Here is a 21455-nt window from a genome sequence, read left to right on the forward strand (position 1 = left end):
TCTCACATCTCTCACTGTATCGCTCGCATGGTGAGTGATTTCTGGACACTTGCTTTTATGACAGTTTCATCTGAAAGCACGGATCGCACCGCAGTTCTTTGAAGAGCCACTGGAGCATGGCAACTTCGGAATCCCGCTGTACCAAGTAATCAGTCTGGAGTTTATCGCCGTGTATGCCAAGATGTGCCTGTCATCTCTTTGAGGCACAGGTGGCCATTGCAGAATAGTGAAACATGGCGTTGGGTTTCTCACCTATTTCCCACTCTACACTTTGCCAGTTTTCAAAGAAGTTCGATTGGCAAAAATCGGAGTAAATTAAGTTCAACGTGTGCTACATGTGCAGTTTCAACACCAAGACACACACAGACGAACAACCATTCACACTCACAATCATACGAGGGACATTTTAGAGTGTTCAATCAACCTCCCATGCATGTTTTTGTAAAGCGGGAGGAAACCGGAATACCCGGAGAAAACCCACGCAAAGACAAGGAAAACATACAAACTCCACACAGCGAAGGCTGGAGCCTGGAATCGAACTCCGGACCTCTGCACTGTGAAGGAGACATGCTAAACGATCATCCACTATGCGGCCCACAGTTGATTATTACAATATAAAATCGAATCGGTGACCGGGAATGAATTTATATACATTCTTATGACAATATTTGTTTTAACTCTGTTTGTCTTTGGGCGTTCAATTATTTTCAGATGCTTTACATTGAACACAAAAGTTGGGAATTGATAAGTTTCTTTATTTGCAGATTTCCAGAACAAAAAATACTGCCAAAGACGCTTTTCACATCAGTAGAATCTCAGTTGGTTTATTCATGTTGGCAAACCTTTCACTTTGCCCACTCTTGCGGTGTCCACTTGCACAACAAGAACGAGAACGTTATTACACTCACAATTACTTTTTGTATAGCAGCCAGAGGTCTAAAGGAATTGCCTGTTGAGGACTGGCTGATGATTCCCTTTTAAAAGCGAGGCCATGTTTTAGACTGTAGCTCAAGAGCTAACAAATAAAGTGAGAGTTTGACAAACGGCGATGGAGAGCATGATTGTAGTGTCAAGGTTAGTCTTTTGCACTCTCGGCTCGACGCTGCTGCAGGACACTGAAGAATCAGGGCATCTGTCGGCCACGTCCAAGTAAAATGTTGCTCGGTTGTCTCTCCGGCTTGCCCCCACCCTTTTGTTCCCCACTATTGATTAGAAATAATGGTCCTTTCGCACTCACTTTAGAAGAGCGCTGTTAAAGGGCCATGTGCTCCGGCAGCTCTCCTAACCCTGACGCACATTGAGAGCTTCTTTTGGTATCTTCGTACCGGTCATATAGAGAGAGGCCGAGATCTTAATCAGTCTCTAGCTCAATTCTGGCATGTCTCGACCACAGCAACAACGACTGTATGTACAACTGTACACATCGGCTTCCGTTAAGGGTCCAACTACCAAGACACAAAAATAGAAACGGAATTACTGTACAAGAGAAGGGGGAGGCAAGAGTAGCTGCAACGGTTCTTGATACTGCCTCCATTCTCTGTAGCAGGAGGGGAGTGCATCCCCACAGTCTTTAGCATCCACTGTCGAGTAAGCGAAACAACAGAAGACTGACGGCAACTGGAAGCAGGAGCCCGAGAGGGGATGCTGCATTTGGGAGGCTGTTGGACGGCAGAGTGGACTGGCCAACCAGGAGTTCATTTCCCATGGCCTAGGGCAGGTGGTACAGGGGGAAAGACAGATGACAGAATTAATTACAGTGTAGCCTACATAGTTGAGCTCCGCAAAAGTGGCGCAATTTCGACTTAAAGCAAAATGGTCTGGAAAAATCGGTCTCAAAAGTCAGTCATTCCAACAATCAAATGTCAGTCGTCAGCTTCAGCTCAGTTTTGACTTCAAAAGTGCTTTTTCACAGTTTGCTTTTTCCTCGGCTTTTTGTGATGCCACCACAGAAATCAGCGATGGCAGGGCAAGGAGGTACGGACATCGATCTTTCCTAAGGCTGTTCTAATCAGGGTTATATGCTGCACATAATGATCGTCCATGAATAAGATCGGCCGATCACAAATTAGCGATGCATTTTTCAATTTTAGACCTGCTAACGGTTATTTTCATCATCCATTAATCTGTCAATATTTGTTTTTGATTCAGTGACAAACTAGACTTTGAAAAAAGACATCTTATCCAACTTTCCGTTCTTTTATTGTACAAAAATAGGACATTTTTTTTCAAAACGGATATTATGATTCAGTTGCTGGTTTGCTATGTAACAGTCCAGTCATCAGGAAGGGGGGGGCGGACACTCCACTACACACAGGCTGGTCTCTAGCTAGCTGCAAAGAAAGTATGAGCTGTAGTTGATGGTCTATTAAAGGCATTGATCGAAATATGCCGATCACATACTTTTCCATGGAACTTGGCCGATGATGATCGGTGGTCGACTGATCGGAGCACCACTAATATTCACCACTAAACTAGCAATGCAGTGTTGTTTTTGGCAGCCATCTTAGTTTTTTTTTTTTTTTTTTTTTTTTTTTTTTTTTTTTGTCATTTGGACAAAAATGCTTCCAGTCAATGAAAACTCATAAACGTTTTGGTGTATAAACAAAAAAAAATAAAAATACAGTATGAGTCTTTTAATAAATGCACATCATCGTGTGTTTCAAGTTCAACACATACGTTTGAAAAAAATACTGCTATGTTAAGACAAAAGAAAGAGCAAAACAACTGGCGTGCTGGAGCCTATCCTGCCCGTCTTCTAGCAGTCGATGGGGTACATCTTGAACCGGTTGCCAGCCAATCACAGGGCACACACAGACGAAAACCCATTCGCGCTCACAATCACACCTACAGAATATTTAGAGTATTCCATAAACCTACCATGCACGTTTTTGCAATGTGGGAGAACACCAGCATACCCGAAGAAAACTTCCGCAAACACCGAGAGATCATGCACATGCTACAAAGTGAGGCTGGAGCCCGGATTCGAAACCACGACCTCTGCACTGTGAGGTGGACATGCTAACCAGTCGCCCACCCCTGTATTGTATATTATTTTATATAAAGATGTCTAATTTACCTGACAGCAGTCGAAAAAGGGAAGTAACAATATTTTTTTCCCCACTTAAAGCACTGAACTTAACCTCGAATGAACATCAGCATGGTAAGCATGCATTTGAAAATGTCTGACAGACCACCGTTTACATTTTTGTCCAGTCTTGTTACGTCAAAACAAACACAAGTCTCATGTTTTAGTCACCAAAGTGCCATACATACTTCACCGTCATTTCATCAGACATCAACCAAATCTTATGGTCAGGCATTGCTGCCGAAAACAACACTATTTCCCATTTATTATGATACGATACGAACATTCAGCAAACAGTGGACCTATTTGCTTGGGCTCGGGACTTAAACCCTGATGCAAATAGCAAAAATCTGTGAGCAATTAGCGTGCTATTATGCCAACATATGGCGCGACAGCATCGCCATTTTTGCAACAGGAAAAAAAAAAGTGAATTTTTCAGTGAATAATGGAAGATAGGTTAAAAAAAGAATCTCAGAATAGGCAAATTTGCAAATACCAAACCGTAAATATGCGGGGCTTCGTTGTACCTACAAAACACAACAACATGGAGGAACAAGGCACCAAACAAAAGTGAAGGACAACCAGAAAAAACAGACCTGTGTGGGGAATTTCTTATCCAGGATGTACCCCCTTGTTAGTATGCCTTCCGGTGGGGAAGTAGTGCTATTTTGTCTGTTGTGGTGGGCAGGGCTTAAGGTATTGGACTGGCCCGCCGTTGGCTGCTGGTCAGATTCACTTCCAAACACCTTGAGGGCATTCCCTGTTGCATGAGACATAATAGTAAACAAAGTATTTAGTAAAACTTAACCCGCATCATCTTCCGTCTCTGCCAGGCGTCTTCAAAGAGGGGAGTCACTTTATTTTGGTTAACTTTTATTTAATTGTATTGTACGTGAGTTAACGTTGTACTTCTGGGAGGGTTAGGAACTGAAACTGTTGCCAGTTCAGTTAAGAACGTTTTTTTGTTTTTGGTTTTAAAGGAACCAATTATTTTGACTCTTCGAAACCAATATTACTACCACTGCAACATCAACTGCTATGTCGAAAACAAATCCTATATAAGGAGGTAATGTGGCGGTTAGAAATTTAAGGACATAACATTGGCAATGACCACCTGTCAAAGATCTATTGGACCACTAATCGATGTAAAGGATGCCATATCTGACTGTTAGAATCCATTGTGTCTGTCCTCAGTGTTCCACTGTATGGCCCCTCCCTCTGTTGCTTTTGGTTTTCTTTCCCATAATTCAGTGTGGGCTGGGCGTCTCCCCAATCATTGCACCTATCTCATCTAAACACCTGCCAGTCTTCACCTCTTCAGCCACACTCTGCGTCTTAAAGGCCCGTCTGAAGATCCACCCGTTGCCAGTTCGTCAGCTACCTTCCCTGCCATACTCTGTGCTGTCCAGCTGTTGCACTCAGCCTTCCTGTACAACTTGGTTTGGTTTCTCAGACTGCCTTTGGTTCCCGTCTCCTTGACCTGGCCCTCTGCCCTGACAATAAACCAGTACTGACTTCATTGTGTCTGGCTGTGTGTCCTGTGCTTGTCTTAAGATAAGCTTAACACCGAAGAATCTTTTGAAGTCACTTTAATTCATTTAAGAATGTTGACATCGGTGTTGCTGTTCTGGTTAGCCAACAAGTTCAGCATGTATGGGTGGCCTACCTGTTTGTTTTTCCTGGGAGGAGAAGGGAGGCATCTGATTGAGGGCGGCATTTATTCATCTTAAATGGATCGTGCACCTGACGACTATTTGGAGCAGAGTGTTTATGTATTTAGTGTTTTTTAAATTACTGAGTATTCATGAGGACTTGCCCTTAGTTTGGACTTTACTGGCAGAGCATCGACAGAAACAGCAAAAAAGCATCAGTATTCTCTCTAAGCCGCCACACTGCACCTGCATCTCCACATCGGCCTCATTAACTCATAGAACCTTCTGACATGGCCAAACAACTCAGAGACTCTCTCTGTATCTTTTCTAGGCAGCAGGCCCAAGAGAGCTGCGCTCATTTGCCACGTCGAGCTCGGTGAGCCTTTCCGCTTGCTCGCTTGCGAGTGCAGTCCAGTAAGTGTAAGCTGGAAGTGATTTGGGGGATTGGAGAGTGGCAGTGCTCCACCGAAGTTGTACTGCGCCAACATTGTTACCTTTCACGGGTTCAAGTGACAAACGGTGCTAGTTAGTGTGAAGACGATGTCTAAACTGATGACAAAATTAAACTTTTTTTTTTCTCTAGCTTGAAACTTGTGCTTCACCATTACAAGGGGCGGGAAAATATGACTTATCTGACCTCTGTGATCTTTTCTTTGTGATAGAAAAATCTATGAGCAAAATTGTATCATGTTTAAAGTTTCATTTAATTTGGGCACGTCTAGACGTTTGGGTACGTATCCAGCGCCCCCAAATGCCTGTGCGCAAAGGTGTCGGCCGTCTGGGCGGAGGGCTTTTGAAGGCCACAATTATCACGTCAAAGCAAGGGAGTGAACAGAAGGAAGAAGGCTAGACTCGGTCACAAAGTGGGAAAGAACAATTCGGGAACAAAGCGTTGTTGAACAACAAAAGACGATTTGAGAACACCTGTTGCGCCCAGGCGACATTTGTCGTCTGCAAAGTCTGCAACTTGTTGATTCATTGTAGACCAGACAGAAAGGCGTCAACGTACTGGTGGTTCAAAGCTTAAACCAAGGTAACCAATCACTACTGTGGGGCCGGACCGGGGGCGCGGTATGCAAATATCGGGGGCAGTGTTTTTCTTGTATTTTGCATATGTAACAATAAAAGTTCAAACTGGCGGACAGGGAACTCTGAGCGTGATTACCGGGGCAACAACCGTTGTTCGCCCTCAGAGATCCCTCCCGCTGTTAATGAAGACAATTTTCCCTGTGTGCCGAGTCATTTCTTTAACTTTGTCCGAGAAAAACTTTGACACTTTGTGTTTATTAAAAAGTATATATGATCATTTTTATGCCGTTATACTGATTTGAGGTTCCTCATGACAGTTCAAAGATAAGAGGCGCATGTTTTCCCGGGAACTTGTTCAAATGCGGGGGTGACAGACAGTTGTAATTCTTTGGTCTGTTTCAAGCTCCTTCATGAACACTTTTATCACTGCCCCATAACGAACACAAACATTTACGGTTGTTTGACATTTTCAAGATTCCCACCTTGATTAAACACACACTGGTGAATCCAATTTAGTAGGCCGGGTCAAATTTGACCTTGAACATCCTAAACTTTGCATCTTTGTGTATTTCGTGTCACTTTAGGAAAAGTAATCCATTTCGCGAGTAGTTTTATTTTGCACGTAAAGGTTAAAACGGATCAAATTTAACCCGCACAAAATCTAGATGAATCCCAGAGCCACAGTATGTTTTTGCAAGAAACAGGGAAACAAATGAACTGCTGCCGAAAGAAGGGTTAAATCCGATTTTTCAATCCCACGATCAACTCGGATATTATTTGTGACACCTGCAGCACCTACCCGCAACCAGTACAAAGTAGATGAGTAATCAAAAGAGCAACCTGATAACATGATAAACTGTCCACTGTAGTCACCGTTGTCCCTGAAAGGGTTCACTCTATTGAGCGAATGTCATATTGTTAATATCAGGAGAGATTTTATCTTCGCCATCCACCGTTGACCAAAGAAAAATCCATGCCGATTATCATTCTGGTCACTTGTACCAATACCTTTTTCGAGGTGACGTCAAAGCACTTGCCCTGAGATTAGGCTTTGTATATCACAATTCATGTACAATAAAATTCACAGTGCTTTAAATTTACATATAAACATTGAAAGCATTTTGGAAAGATTAAAAAAAATATGAAGACATTGTAAAAATGATGATAAAATCATCTAAAATGTTTGGAATTAAATGTTTAAAACCAAGCATCTCAGTCTACATGAATTAAAAGATATTGTGCAATTGCGATATAATAAAGGATAGGTTCACGAGAATGCTGCCGATGACAAGAATGTTTTCAGCCCCGATTTACTGTAAATAAGCCGACAGTTTGACTGCACCGCATGTATTAGGGGAGTTTGTTGCACAGGTGAAGAACCTAATAACTAAATGCTGTTGCACTTGGCTTGGCTGAGGTTGAAGGAACACACGATAGACCTGTCCCTGATGACATGGGAGGTCTGGATGCCTCTCTTCAAAACCTGTATCCCCAAACAACAGTGAATTGTTCACCAAGTTCCACTCACGGAGACAGATGTTGTCAGTGAAGTAGTCCAGAAAGTCTTGGCATTCCTGCCTCTGGTTGCCACTGGCCGAGCAAGAGCACCACGGTGCGACACTGGAAGTGGCGTTGTCAAGGTAGTTTGGTGTGATTGGGCTTCCTGTGGAGAAACCACGCCAGGTGTCAGCCTGGTTTACTTACGGTATTCATAGGCCTTTGTGCAGTACTGCTTTTTTTTTTTTTCTCGAAAGCGCTCCTCAACACCCACCTCGTGCTGACTATAAGATAAGATAAGATATCCTTTATTTGTCCCACACTGGGGAAATTTACATATATATATATATATATATATATATATATATATACAGCATTGTACTTCAGCTTTTTCACTTTCAGGTTGCACCAGTCTAAAGCCGTGAGATTTTTCTGGTGCAGCAGCACAGTGGAGGTGGAATTTTGAGTGCTTCAGTAAATGCAAGCCAAGTGTGTGTTTGTGCTCTGGGGCAGCAAGTGCATCAAGTTATTCTTGCTCTTGTGGAAAATACATGGCTATTGCTTTCCTTTATGAGATGTTCCAAAAACGAAGAGGCACGTTGAATTCAATAAGCGCATCTGTCATGATGTTGTTCGGAGCTTGTGTGATTTTTTTTTTTTTAATTTTTAAATTATTTTTTAACACTCATGTACTTCTGTTGCAGACGTAGCTCTCGCCTCCCCGTATTTGCACAATTCTACCTCATTGTCCTCTCACACAACATATGTCGCCTTCAACGCTGTGTTTATACAGCCTTTGCATCCCTCCATCTGTTCCTCCAATTCCACGGTAAGCTTCTTGTATGCACTTACCTATGAGTCCTGTGTAGGCGAGGAGGCAGGCACCATAGTTTCTTTGCTTGCAACCACTGGCAGACACTTCAGAGGGTTCACAGTCATACTGAAACTGTGCCAGACGAGACCTACAGAAGAAGGAAAGGTTCTGCTGAGCAAGAACATGTTAGATTCTTGTATTCTGATGATTTAATTTGTCTCAACCACATTCCAAAAGAAATATCTATCAGCTAGCACGGTAAAGGCAGAGCACGTTGAGCTAAAATGTGAAAGTGACAACAAGACAAATATATTTCACCAGCAAACCCCTTGACCTGGAATCATTAGTAAAACCCGCCGAGTGTAATGGAGGCATGGAAAAATAATGACCGAGACCAGAGATTGCAATGAGCGATAACTCTGATCCATCTGGCTTTTTATTCGTGTTCAATATTTAATGTGCTTGTCCAAGGGGCTCTCAGGGCTGTTGGAAGCAATGATGGAGGGTGGTTAAGGCTTGGGGTAAGACAATGGCTCATTTGGTTGACTGTTTATTTGTTTTCAAAAAGCCTGAAAAAGCCGAATCGGACACAATCTACATCGGACATCATTTGCCATTTCAACCTTCCAAATGCTTCACCCATTTCTTGGGGTTGAGCACACATACATCACCTGTCCCAAGGGTTTTTCTTGGGGACGTCAGAGGTAGCACAGACCACAAAGAACTCGGTGGAGTCGTACCCTCAAACCAGTTTTGAAATGGGTTTTTATTGGGTTGAAAAATCTGTTCCAACCTTTTGGAGTTTGCCTGCTGTAATTCACATCAAACTACTGATACATTTGTCACTGAACTCTGAGGTACAACTAACCGCAACCAGATTTGTCCTGAACTGATTGAATGGATGAAGACGGACCACAACCCTGAAGACCAGGGCATTTTCTCATGGTTGGCAGATCACGTACAGTACATAGTTGTAGTGACAATTTGTCCCATGACACACTGTGGAGATCCTTCTGAAGGCGTGTTCGTGTCTCACACTGGTGTCCTTTTCCACCCTTCTTTGTGCCTCATCCTTTTCGGGCAGGAGTGCTCAAACCAGCTGATCGTGGTCAACTGGTAGACCGTGGACTGCTCGCAAGTTGACCGCAAGGGGTGTAGGGAAATGGTCTCCTGTCCCGTTTGTTTATTTGTTTTGATCACCTCTTTGACGACACCACAGATGGCACAGAATTAAAATGGATCTATTGGGTCTAAAAATAAAAATAAACAACTGCATACGGACCACAACACCAAAGAACCAGGAAATTTGGCCTGGTTTTCAGATTCCAGATGTCATGAGCTCATGTCCCACACAGGTGCCCAATTTGATTCTTCCTTGTGCCTCAGCCATCTCTGAGGTTAATTACACAGGTGTCACCTGAAGGGTTCTCCTGTTTGGCTGAACCACTGATTTCCCAGATCCTGCGCCTTATGCTATTTGTCATGCAGCACTAAAGTTTTACCCTCAATCTGGAGTTGGGTGTGGGCAACCAGGAACAAAGTTTTTGCAGCAAGACATTTAGTGGAAGTCATTGGACAATAAACTTGCCCTTACTTGCATACGTAGTCAGCCTCGCAGAACCTTCTCTGCGTAAGGCAGCTGGGCTTTTCCACGCTTTCATAAGAGCAGCTGGGAACAATGGTCTGCCTACGACGTTCCGCGCAGGCCGTGTCTTTGCAGGGGCAAAATAGCAGCTCATGCGTGTGGTCGGCTGGGACACGGTCAAAGAACCTGCGCAGGGCCTTGTTGCATTTGACCCGGTTGCACAGGCCAGATTTGCCAGTGGGTTTGATGCAGGCCGAAACGTATTCTGTGCGCAGTTTCTGACACAAGTCGTCCACGTTACAAGCCTTTGCCGCATCCAAGCAACGGTTCACAGGTACCATTCCAACATCGGAGTCTATATAAAGAAGGAAAGAAATGAACACAGTCATTCTGTTGATGCTTCGTAAATATAGTTTGTCTGTAGTGCACTATCAATTATAATGAGATTTGAAGATCTCAACGCTAAACTCTCATGACTCACAAAAATGTACATGTAATTCTGAAAGGTAAAGTCAGCACTGTCATTACATTTTGCGACCTCGGCAGTAAGACCACATTTCCATTCATGGGTTGTATTGCAGGAACACTGTGTGACTAAGATATCATTTTAGATGCAGGAATTTTGCTCCGATAAATAGCGTCGCTGTCCTCAGAACAAACCGGGCTTGTCTTTGCCCAGGGCCAGCTGCCAGGGAAAATCCAAGCATACCCCAAAGGGTACAAAAGTAAAAACATGAAAGTTAATGAAGGTCAGCAGACTTGCCTGCTGTGATAGAGGCCAAACGGACGTAGTCATAATCCCACTGCACAGTCTCATAAGGATAACTCTCCACCAAGTTGAGTCCTGAGGGAGGAAGAGGTGGTTTGAAGCTGTAATTTTGCTGCAGTCTGTCTAATTGATCGCACATGATCACAATAAAGGACGTCCACACTTTTTCGGGGGAAAGTATAATTTGTCATTGTAGAACAGGTATTCCGAAACTATAAACATTTTCCTCTGTAAAGTGTCATAATGACTCCACTGTCTAGTAGCATACCCAGGTGAATGAGAGGGTGTACCAACTCTGCCAGGATGTTAATATAGCGTGGCTTCAAAAGAACAGTCGTTCTCAGGGCAATTTATTCCTGTTTTTTTTCTTTTTCTAGCCGCCTGAATATTCAGTATTTATGTCTCAATACATGATTCATTCAGGGGATTCTAATAGCTAATTGATACTCTGGCATTTAAAAGGGCCACTGGCGAAACGCAGAGCAAAGTTGAACTTAAAAAAAAAAAAAAGAAAAACCACCACAATCTGTGGGCAGTATTGCGGTGAGCACGTCCGCAGTTGAGCGGCTCGAGGATTTGAATCCACATTTCAGAACTATGCAGAATATCCATCAACCACTAACCGTGAATGATAGACTGGTGAAGGCTCCAGTAGATACTCAGACAGTTCTTCTCCTTCTTCATGCCCCGTTTACATTGGCAACCGTGCAAAGGGCTGGAGAGCAGGGCAGACACCGCATTGGCGCACTGGCTCCTGGCTCCAGGGCCCAGCTTCATGCTGCCGTTGCCTGCCACACATTGACGCAGTGTGCGCAGGCGCGGGCTGCAGGTGTCATCGCTTGAACACATGTCTCCGGCCATCAAGCAGTCGCTGCCAGCCAATACAACTGCCAGCAGAGCTGTGGGAGGGAAGTAGAACAATGACTTGGGTCAACGTTGACCTGTGAGGTTATCAGAGCAGTGGTTCTCAAATGTTTTTTGCCAAGTAACTTCAGAAAAAAAAAAAGAATGCTTAGCTCTCCAAGTACCACCATCCTATCACCAACATTAAAACACAACAGTGTAGTGCCTTGAAAAAGTAACAGCTACTCTTCTGATTACTTGATCTTTAACGTAATTAAATTAGATTACATGTTGGCGGGGTACACATAGACAAATAACCATTCAAACTCACTATCACACCTCGGGATAATTTAGAGTGTTCAGTTAACCTATCAGATGTGAATTACGATTAAAATAAGATTTTTTTGGAATTAATTTATAAAAATAAAATTTTAATGAATTAAAAACTCATTGAGCCTTTTTAACGGACAGCATGTTTCTATTCTTCTCCTGACTTGAGGAACACACCGGCTCCTGTTCAGGTTACGACTAAATACTCACGTTGACTTCACTAACCCATTGTTTGTTTGTTTGTTTGTTTTTAACACACTCATTTTAATTTCAGGGAAGTTGTGATCTTTAAGACACTCATTTCCTTTGTTCTCTTGCATCTGTGCATGTTTCCACAATGATTCTAAGAAGAAAGTAGATTCTGTTTTCCCGGTCATAGTCCAACGCATGACCTCTAATCGGAAGTCTGACACATCTGCCTCAATAAAACCTCTTCACTTGTATGCACTGCAGATAATTATGGGACACAATTCTCCAACTTATTGCTGGTCTTGACAGCTTCATTTAAGTCAGTGTAAGGCACTCACTCATGTTCTCTTCAATAGATGTCAGCAAAAACCTTTGTAATAGACAACTGTGTGTGTGTGTGTGTGTGTGTGTGTGTGTGTGTGTGTGTGTGTGTGTGTGTGTGTGTGTGTGTGTGTGTGTGTGTGTGTGTGTGTGTGTGTGTGTGTGTGTGCGCGTGTGCGTGTGCGTCTGCGTGTGTGTGTGTGTGTGAGTGTTTACCAGCCCTTTTCTCCACAGCTACGCATGACAGTTTCCGCTGCGTGGCACACAAGTCGGAATAGTCACCATCCATTATGAATGCAAATGGGTAAGTTGATTTGACATTTCCAATGAGCTCATCTTGATGTAGCGACGGCTTTAGCCAATTAACCATGTCAGCAATCAATGCGTTTCGAGGCTCAGTTGAGTCCTCACTTTCCCTGTCACATAAATCACAGGCGGATGAGCCGATCAGTTATCCGTGCACGCTGACTAAATGGTCCACTGTAGGAAAGATAAAATGGAAAATGAAATGTAATGAGGCTGACCGGAGAGGAGGCGTCGCTCCTGCTCTAAGATTTGAAAATGGATTTTATGTTTGGATTAACGGGAGTATCCTGGCCTCCACAACCATAAAGCTACTTGACTGACAAGTGATTCTGTGCAGAGGTTCACACTTGGAAAAGCACAATGCCTTGCAATGACGACATACTATTGAGCCATTGATGGTCTCATGGTCATCGTATCTGCCTTTCAGTTCTGAGGGTCTGAGTTCAAATCTCATTTTGGGCCTTCCGGTGTGGATTGTCCATGTCCCCATGTGATTGAAACTATCATCATACATGTCATCAGCATATAATGCAAGTAGCTGTACCTCAATTCAGCCAACACCATAAAAACGGGAAAAAAAAAACCTACACACAAAAAAAAAAGACGAATATCCACCAGAAGTTAAATGTGAACGTGTGCGTGAATGTGGACTCGCAATGGAAGCAGCAAAGACTCTTGTGGTGTCCAAGTACTTTTTTTTTCCAGTGACGCGATGTCAGTCTTTATGTAGATGACTTACCTTCTGTTCATGACTTTTTGAAGGTTTCTACTTCCTGTATTTTGTTCTATTACTTTTGGCTTGATGCAACCCTCAGTGAGCAGTTATTTGTAAACAAATGACTTGGATTTGGATCTCATGTGGCTGGTGTTGTGCATTTGAGTCCATCTGTTTGTGCTTTTTGATGAGGAACACAGAGTGAAGATTTAGACTGCAACGGTAGCTTCTCGCGCTTGTCGTTAGCTGGCAGCTACCATATGCTTGTCACTTGTGAACAAAAGGTGGAATGTTTTATTTGCATATGGTTTTCAGTCTTTCGAAAGTGATAATACAATAGAGTTTCAACTCTCAATTAGTACGCATAACAAAGTCACAGTGTGCGACGTCCTTAAATAATAAAAGTGAAATGTCCCATTTTGTGAAAAGGCATGACCTGGCGAGTCCCCTTTGTGAACCTTGTCCATTTCCATCATGTCATCTTTAAAAGAGCTGGGCATTAATGTTAAACATTAAAGTCAGACCAAAATAGCAAAAAAAAAAAAAAAGCAAATATACATTTGAACATTGTAAAATATTTGATTTTGAGAGCACAAAGTGAGCTATTTCTGACATCAAAGAACGCGCAGATTGATTTTGAGACAGCAACTATTCAAAGTGAAATGCTGTCACTTGGCTCACACTTCAAACACATGCTGCGTTCAAGAACCAGCGGGGAAAAAAGCCGCCTCATTTAGCTTCAAAGTCCTGAAAAGAGTCACAGTCACAGTTGAAGCACAATGTGCTTCAAATGCAAAACACTTTTTTTTAAAGCTGCAGTTTGGCTTGATATCTGTCCAACAATTTTCATTATTTAACAGCACCGATTCTTCATACCATGCAGTCGAGTTTAGATTTCTAATAGGAGAAACTCGAGCAGCATACACATGCAGTCGGGTTTAGATTTCTAATAAATGGGAGAATCGCTAGCAGCGTACACACTGAAAGAAATAATGCCGACTCCGGCTCAAGTTAAAGAGAGCCTGAATGTGAGTTGATTGTGACATACCAGAGGATATAAAAAGTATAGAAATAGCGGATATATAGTATATAAAGGATATTAAAACGTGAGACCAACAAAAATCCTTTCAAAATATTTTCCACCACTACTGTGACCTACAGTTTAATGTTCACAATGCAATTGAACTAGAGAGAGAGAAAACGAGCCGAAAACAACGGATCTAGAACTGAAATAATGTGATTGCAAAAGTGTTTTGTGGCCGTGTCCTATTCTTTTAGTGATGAATAGTGCCAAGCATAGATATTGGAATGATGGCCAACAAGGTAAAGTTTGTTTTCACTGGACCACAGCACATTTTACCATGTGTTTTTTCACTTAGGTCCAATGACACCAAGGTTGAGCTTCTTGCCCATACTTGCATCGGGGCTTTGTCCATGGCACATGTGAACGGAGGTTAAAAGCATTCAGAGGGGGGAAATAGATTCATTGATTCTTAAATTTCCTTCAAAAAACCAGAAAGAACACAGTGTTTAACCTTAATTACCTTTTCAAAGAGCACAAATATACCAGTGATAATTTTACAGTTTAACCCCAGCGAGTCCCAGGGACTCGCTGATCAGAAAAGTACGAGTCCCATTATGCATTTAGAGCAGCGGTCCCCAAACTTTTTCCTGTGAGGGCCGCATAAGCTTTCGCTTCTGTGATGGGGGGCCGGGGTCAGTCTGGAACAGAAAAAGGGTGACCACAAGAGTACGGAAATGTAAAAATGGATTGTTTTCCAGAAACCCACACAAAATGAAGCCGCCTCTTGACAGATGAGACTGACAGACGTTTCTTTGCGCTGAAAGAAACAAAAACAAAAACATCGTTTGTCCACTTTGGGTTAAATACCCTGCATTCTATTTTTCTCTTACCGAACCTTTTCGCCATGATCCCGTTCTCTGAGAGAGGGGCCGATAACGGCACAGAAAGATGCACCAAATGTCACCTTATTGTATCTGTGTTGATGAAATAGTAACTAATTAATAGTTAATAATGAAAACGGTTCAGAACTAAGGAACATTTTATTGCAAAAGCCCAACTTTATGATCAAAGACAAATCCACATCGATGAAAAATAAATCAAAATACTCTGTGGTATTTTCAGGGGGCCGGACCAAATGCGGAGGCGGGCCGGATCCGGCCCGCGGGCCGTAGTTTGGGGACCACTGATTTAGAGAGTCCCAAATTTCGAATTCTGAAATGGTGTACTTATTCAATTGCATATGATAACAACACAAACAACAACAATAAAAACTGATAATAGGTTTATTTCTGATAAACAAACGCTGCAAAAATTTAAATCATTCAGTCATACAAGATTTGCTGAGAAATAGGTTCTTATTTCATCCCATGGTTCAGTCTTTGAATTCATAAATTCTCCTCACTATCACACCTTTGAAGCCACGCTACTTTACTTTAACATCCCATGCCACGAGGGTTTAATCTGCTTCCAATGATGCAAGGCTTTCTCAAAGTCAACTTATCGCAAAAAACTATCCAACTTTAGCTGCTTCCTCTGTGATATCTCCACAATGAACTTTCTCAACACTTGTTGGCAACACTTGTTTTAACGTTACACAACTTGGCAATCGTCTGCTTTCCGCGAGGTGAAGGCCGATCTCACCAATCTCGTCTTGCGAGAACGGAAATCTCGTCTCGCGAGATTACTTAACGCGAGATCAAAACAACAATGGCGGCGATTGTCAAACTGTGATCGTTGCGGGAAAAAAAGATGTACCGAAGCAGGCCTGAGGATTTCGGAAATTCACGGTAACCGTTTTTCGGTTCCGTCAGATTACCCAATGGGAAACCACGGGAACTAATTTTGGGTTCCGTAAACGTTCATCATGGGAACCCATGTTTCTATTTTGACTGATATTCATAATCAAGAATTCTAAGTATAATGTTTCAAGGGTAAATGGTTGAAAACTGCATTAACAATGAACATTGCATCAGCAGCTGTGGACTCCAGGTTTATTCAACAAAATCAATGGATCAAAATATGTTGTATTCATATGGCATCATGAATACAGCATACCACAAAATCAGAGTATTTTTTTCCAGTCTCACACTGCAAAGATTAACTTACTGGTAATCATGAATACAGGTAAGTATTGATGTGGCTTGACATCCTCTTCCCAAGACGATGCATGTGTAATCTACTATCAATTTGACGAAAGAATCTACCACACGTCATCGTTAGTTCTACCGACAGTTAACATTAGCATTACTACACCTTGTGACGAATGATTTATTCATGAAGTTCCCATGCTACAACGAGTAAATTATAGAAGAACCAAGACTGTTTCAAAATATTTTTCATAGCGATTAGCCTATAGATCTAATGACCAACTTGCCTCGGAATTGTGCCTCCCATCGTATCTCGCTCTCGTGTTCTGTGCATACATCACAGGTGAGTTTAGTGATACGCCCTTCGGACCATTCATATGAAAAATCAGACTGGCATTCCCATTTCTTAAATGTCGTAATTAGACCTTTGTGAGTTTTTTTTCGCCGCCTTCTCAAACTGTCACCCGCGCGATTTCTCAGTTGGAGGACTAAAATAGCAACCCGCATGCGCACATAACATTATCTGTTCCGTCCCCCACAACACTGAAAACAAAACAAAACGAAAGTAAATTAGAAGAAACACACTCAAACAGCACACCACAGACACACTTAAAGGCACAGTGAAATCGCGTTGATCACACAGGAGAGATTCGATCGCGTACAGTCAACTCGTGTGCGGTGACTTTTATGGGAAGCGATTTTTCGATACCGTCAAAATGACGCCACGGAAACGACACGCTACCGGTAACGATCGTTACCGTGAAATCCTCACGCCTGCCGTAGTTGTTTTTTTGTTTTGACTGAGAAATTTCCTTGCGTCCCAAAAACGCACATTATTTGGAACTGTGCGTCCCGCGGGGAAAATGATGCGTCTAGGACGCGGGACGCAGAGGTAACGAGATGGCTGATATACTGATAAATAAAAAAGACAAATCTAAAACATTAAATTGAATTTAACACAGTGCGCCCAAGAAAATGCTGGACAATGGTAACTTGTTGTGTATTGTGCTGCAATTGGCCAGTCAGTTTGGCTTATCAAATGGTGACTGAATCGCCCTTCAAACTCTCCTTTTTTTTATTTGCCAGAAGCTTACTTTTTGTTTGAAATAATACAATTGTGACTATCAACACGAAGCCCCCCCCCCCCCTCCCCACCCAAAAGGGTCTCATCCAGATCAGTGCCCCGTCAGTCACAGGAGATTCTGTCAGCATCAGGGTGTCAAATTAGCTATGCGTTGATACGTTGTAGCCTTGAACGTTCATTGCTTATGCAAACACGGAAAAAAATCGAAGATCATCGAATTTTACCTGAACTGGGATAGTAAACACAGAAAATTGATTGCTTGAAAAGTCTGTCTCATTTGGGCTTTCTGAAGCACCTGAGGCCAACATCATTGGCAAGCAGAAATAAGTTTTAAACTTTTAACGACGTGCTGACGCACACGGGGAAATTTGAGCCAACTAAAGAGTCTCTGCATATTTTGTCTTGATTGAACGCTACAGACAGACAGTAAGTAATGGTAGACCATTTTCTCCCTGCAAAATTGGTCGGACGATGTCTCCTTGTACATTCCGGTCGTGTCTTTCCCTGCAGATGATGATGCACAGTCGCACAGACGTATGATGAAGGAGCAGAGACGCATAAAGCCACTCTGATGCTTAATGGAGAGCTGATTCGTTGCTGTGCCGCCTGCGGTTCCGAGGAGACATGAAGCCTCCTCGGAATGGCAGACGCGAGCTTATCAAATGTCCAAATGTACACACAAGCACACAGCTGGTTGGAACAGAGAGAAAAAAAGAAAGAAAAAAAAATCCGAACAGCAATAACTTATTCTGCCAAGCTTCCAGTCAACACTCAACTCATCATGATTTTTAATCAGTGTATTTGAATTTCAGTCTTACCACAAAATCACCAGCTGTACAACGTCAGCGCTTTTAATGATTGAAGGCCAACGACATCATAATAACTTGCAAAGGCTGTGCACAATTGAGGGCATATCTTTCAAGCATGGGCAACAATTATTCCAAGACAGCTTTCCGCCTTCAGTGCTTTGACCGACCAAAAGCCAATGTTAGCCTCAAATGAGGTTTGTCCCAATTTAGTCTCCTTGAAAATATGACCTTCTTTGCCCTATATACATTTTTTTTTCTACAGGAAGCATTGCTAAAATATTTTGACAACAACCAGTGACCTTACGACAAATATCCATCAATCCAGCGAGATGTGGGGTGCATATCGGCATGCAACCATTCACACTCAAATTCACATTTATGGACGAGTTAGTCTTCAAATCTCCGGTCCATTGATTTTCTAAACCGCTTATCCTCATTAGGGCTGCAGCTATGCTGGAGGCTAGAGGTGAGCTTCAAACCAAGAATCTCAGAACTGGGAGACAGACATCCCAGCCACTTGGAAACTACTGTCAATCAAAGCATTCTTCCATGTTTTATTTACTAACCCGCTGCAAAACCAAACCCCGATGTAAAATGTGTCAAAAACAAAGAGTTTTATTTCAAAAAGTGGCATACACATTTTACTCCAGCTAGCTAGCTTCTTCTCCCTTATAGCCAACCACGAGCCCAAACGGATTTGCATTCTCACATACTTGTCACTCGTCACGTATATTCTCAAACTTGTCTGCGCCCGTAATTTCACATCAACTTGCTTGTATGGTTTTGATTGGGGGTGAATGCCAGCATAAAATATGGCTAACTTTCAACTTCTTGGACTACGGCTAATTTGCGTGAAACAGACCAATAGGGCCGCAACTAACTGTGAGTTTTAATCGTCGATTAATCTGTCAATTGTTATATTCATCTAATTAATCAGCTGGAAAGAAACGACTGACTTGTGCTTTTACAACTATTAGATGTCAAATATTTTCTGGATTGGGCAATTGGCAACAAAAGTTCCAACGGTGGTGACATAATCGAATTTGTACGAGAGTCGGAATAGATCCTGGTTTATTACTAACTTACACTAACGCACAACGTCTGTCCTAAATAATATCCTGCTTCGCTGGGTTCAGTATACAAGTGCAGAACTACCTGTTCCACTCTGATGCATCATGAATTGTGCAGGATCTCTGTGCTAAAGAGACACAGTCGTGCCGCCAGCTGTGTCTGCCACTCAAACGCCAAGAAAAAGCATTTGGGGAAACATTCCCATACAGTTACGAAAACTCAACAGCAAAATCTCCATCTCTGACTTACAAGCTCCCAGCATGCGTTTTGACGTTGAAATCTGCTGCTGGCGGCTGCGATGTAATCCACCAGACACAATGAGATGCTACATGAATTACGTGAGCCTCCTTCACCATAAAAATGAAGAACATGGCAAAATCCATCGTGTGCTTTATTACGGCGCCGTAAATCCGCAAGCATTTGCTTTGTTTTCCAATTTTATGGAACCAGATGCGCACAAAAGTGGCCATGTGCGACAACGCTGATGTTATTTAAATGCCTTTCATGGCCTCCTTGAGAATGCCTTGGCTTTATGTCTCACTTTGATTGTGTGTCTCAGTGATGTGTAATCATTGCCATCGCTCATCCACAGTGCTGGACATTTGGGAGCAAGTGTTCAATGAAAGAGTAAAATTGGAAATGTGGGTCAGCGTGCCTAGACTCCGAAGCAGAAGAGTTAATTATGGGGGGGGCACGGTAGCTCAGTTACATTGTTTATTGGGGCTCCTTTGCTGGTCTTTATTTTAAAGCCTGAGACAAGAGGTCACTTTGGGAACACGGCTTGACATGGAGATCTAAAAGAACATGAGCTCTCAAGTGGAAAAAAGCCTGTTCACCGCTACACAAGCAAATTCTATCAAGCATTTAACGAGTGCTTCGGACCTATAAGGATTTGGTTCTCATAGTGGATGACAACAAATAATGAGGAAGGGCACCTGAAAGTCTTTCCGAAAATATTTTAAGGGCTTATATCAATGAAATGATCATATATTTTGATGATGGCATCTTCTCTTTTTTTTGATTTTCTAAATTTGATTTGCAGCCTTTTCTTTTTCTTCTTTTTTTTACATTACTTTTTGAATGAATGCAGTACAAGTATATTTCTAAATATGGAAACAAAGAAAGCGCATATGAATAGCTTCACAAGTTAAGCACCTTCCATGACTGAATTGGATTGGATTGGATACAACTTTATTATCAAAGGTGCTGTATGTGTAACATACAATGACGTCATAAGGCACAGACTCTCCGAATTTGAGGCCGTCAAATTCAAAATGTAGACTTCTTTTTCTTTTTTTTCTTTTTTTTTCAGGATGCATAACAACTTTTTGTATACCAGTAACTAGACAAGTGTTACAATACCTTGACACACAATAAGTGATTTTCAACGGCTTCAGAGTAGACAAGTGAAATAATGCAATGGCTGTCTTAATGGGATGCCTTTAAATCTGGATGACTCATAAAAACTTTTTGTGGGTTGCGTGGCAATTATTTGTGTATATCAGTTCAAAAGAAATTGGGAACACAATACTTGTGTGCTTTTCAGCATAAGTGCATTGACTGACTGGAGGCCAATGATATTACAAAGCGAAGGACGTTACAATCTCATGCTTTTAAATGTTAGCTGCGTTGTGACTATCTTTCTAACGCTGCCAGCAAAGACAGTATTTCTAGAATATTTTTATATTATAGTATTCCCGGTCTGCTCGGCAACACTCAGACCAGTTGAGTCAACGGAAGCATAACATCCTGTCAAAAGTCATGTCTTCTAAATAAAAGCACACCAGTATAATAACAGTTTCAAGTCAAGTCAACTTTATTGTCAAATGTGCTCTATGTGCAACATACAGACAGCACAGATGAAATGTCTTTCCTCTCAAGCACAGGAGAGAGAGGAGCCGTTGCGGGTACCTTCGTCGCCATCAATAGCACAGTTCACATAAAATGACAAAATAATACAACACAACACATAAGACACAGTCATGCAATCTTAACCACTTTTTCTTCATGCACTTTGTTGTTTGAAGCAGTTATATATGAAAGAGGAGTGAATCAAAAGTGTCCTTTCACCAGTGGATCAAAGACGTCATGCTGAAAATGTGCACACGTCTACTCCAAGCTAAGTTTGAAAGCAAACAAGAAGCTGTAGCGTCCATTGACGCCACACTCTATTTCGTCCTGTGGCAGTTGATTTAGCAGTGCCGCTGTGAGATAGGCCACAATGTAGCCCAAGAAAGCGTAGTGA

General features: G+C 42.2%; 1 protein-coding gene across 1 annotated transcript in view; it reads right to left on the bottom strand.

The window, feature by feature from the left end:
• Window positions 1-734: 734 nt before the first annotated feature.
• Window positions 735-21455, bottom strand: part of gfra4b (GDNF family receptor alpha 4b) — a 43364-nt gene continuing 22643 nt past the window's right edge. Inside the window, exons 2-8 of the mRNA XM_019870113.1 lie at window positions 11055-11330; window positions 10426-10506; window positions 9672-10017; window positions 8116-8225; window positions 7295-7429; window positions 3682-3845; window positions 735-1708 (exon numbers count right to left, since the gene is read on the bottom strand). Of these exons, the coding sequence (XP_019725672.1) occupies window positions 1571-1708; window positions 3682-3845; window positions 7295-7429; window positions 8116-8225; window positions 9672-10017; window positions 10426-10506; window positions 11055-11330 (1250 nt within the window). The 3' untranslated portion in view covers window positions 735-1570. The remainder of the gene's footprint in view (window positions 1709-3681; window positions 3846-7294; window positions 7430-8115; window positions 8226-9671; window positions 10018-10425; window positions 10507-11054; window positions 11331-21455) is intronic.

This window comes from Hippocampus comes, unplaced genomic scaffold, assembly GCF_001891065.2.
Source record: "Hippocampus comes isolate QL1 unplaced genomic scaffold, H_comes_QL1_v1.1 scaffold9, whole genome shotgun sequence".
Classification (NCBI taxonomy): Eukaryota; Metazoa; Chordata; class Actinopteri; order Syngnathiformes; family Syngnathidae; genus Hippocampus; species Hippocampus comes.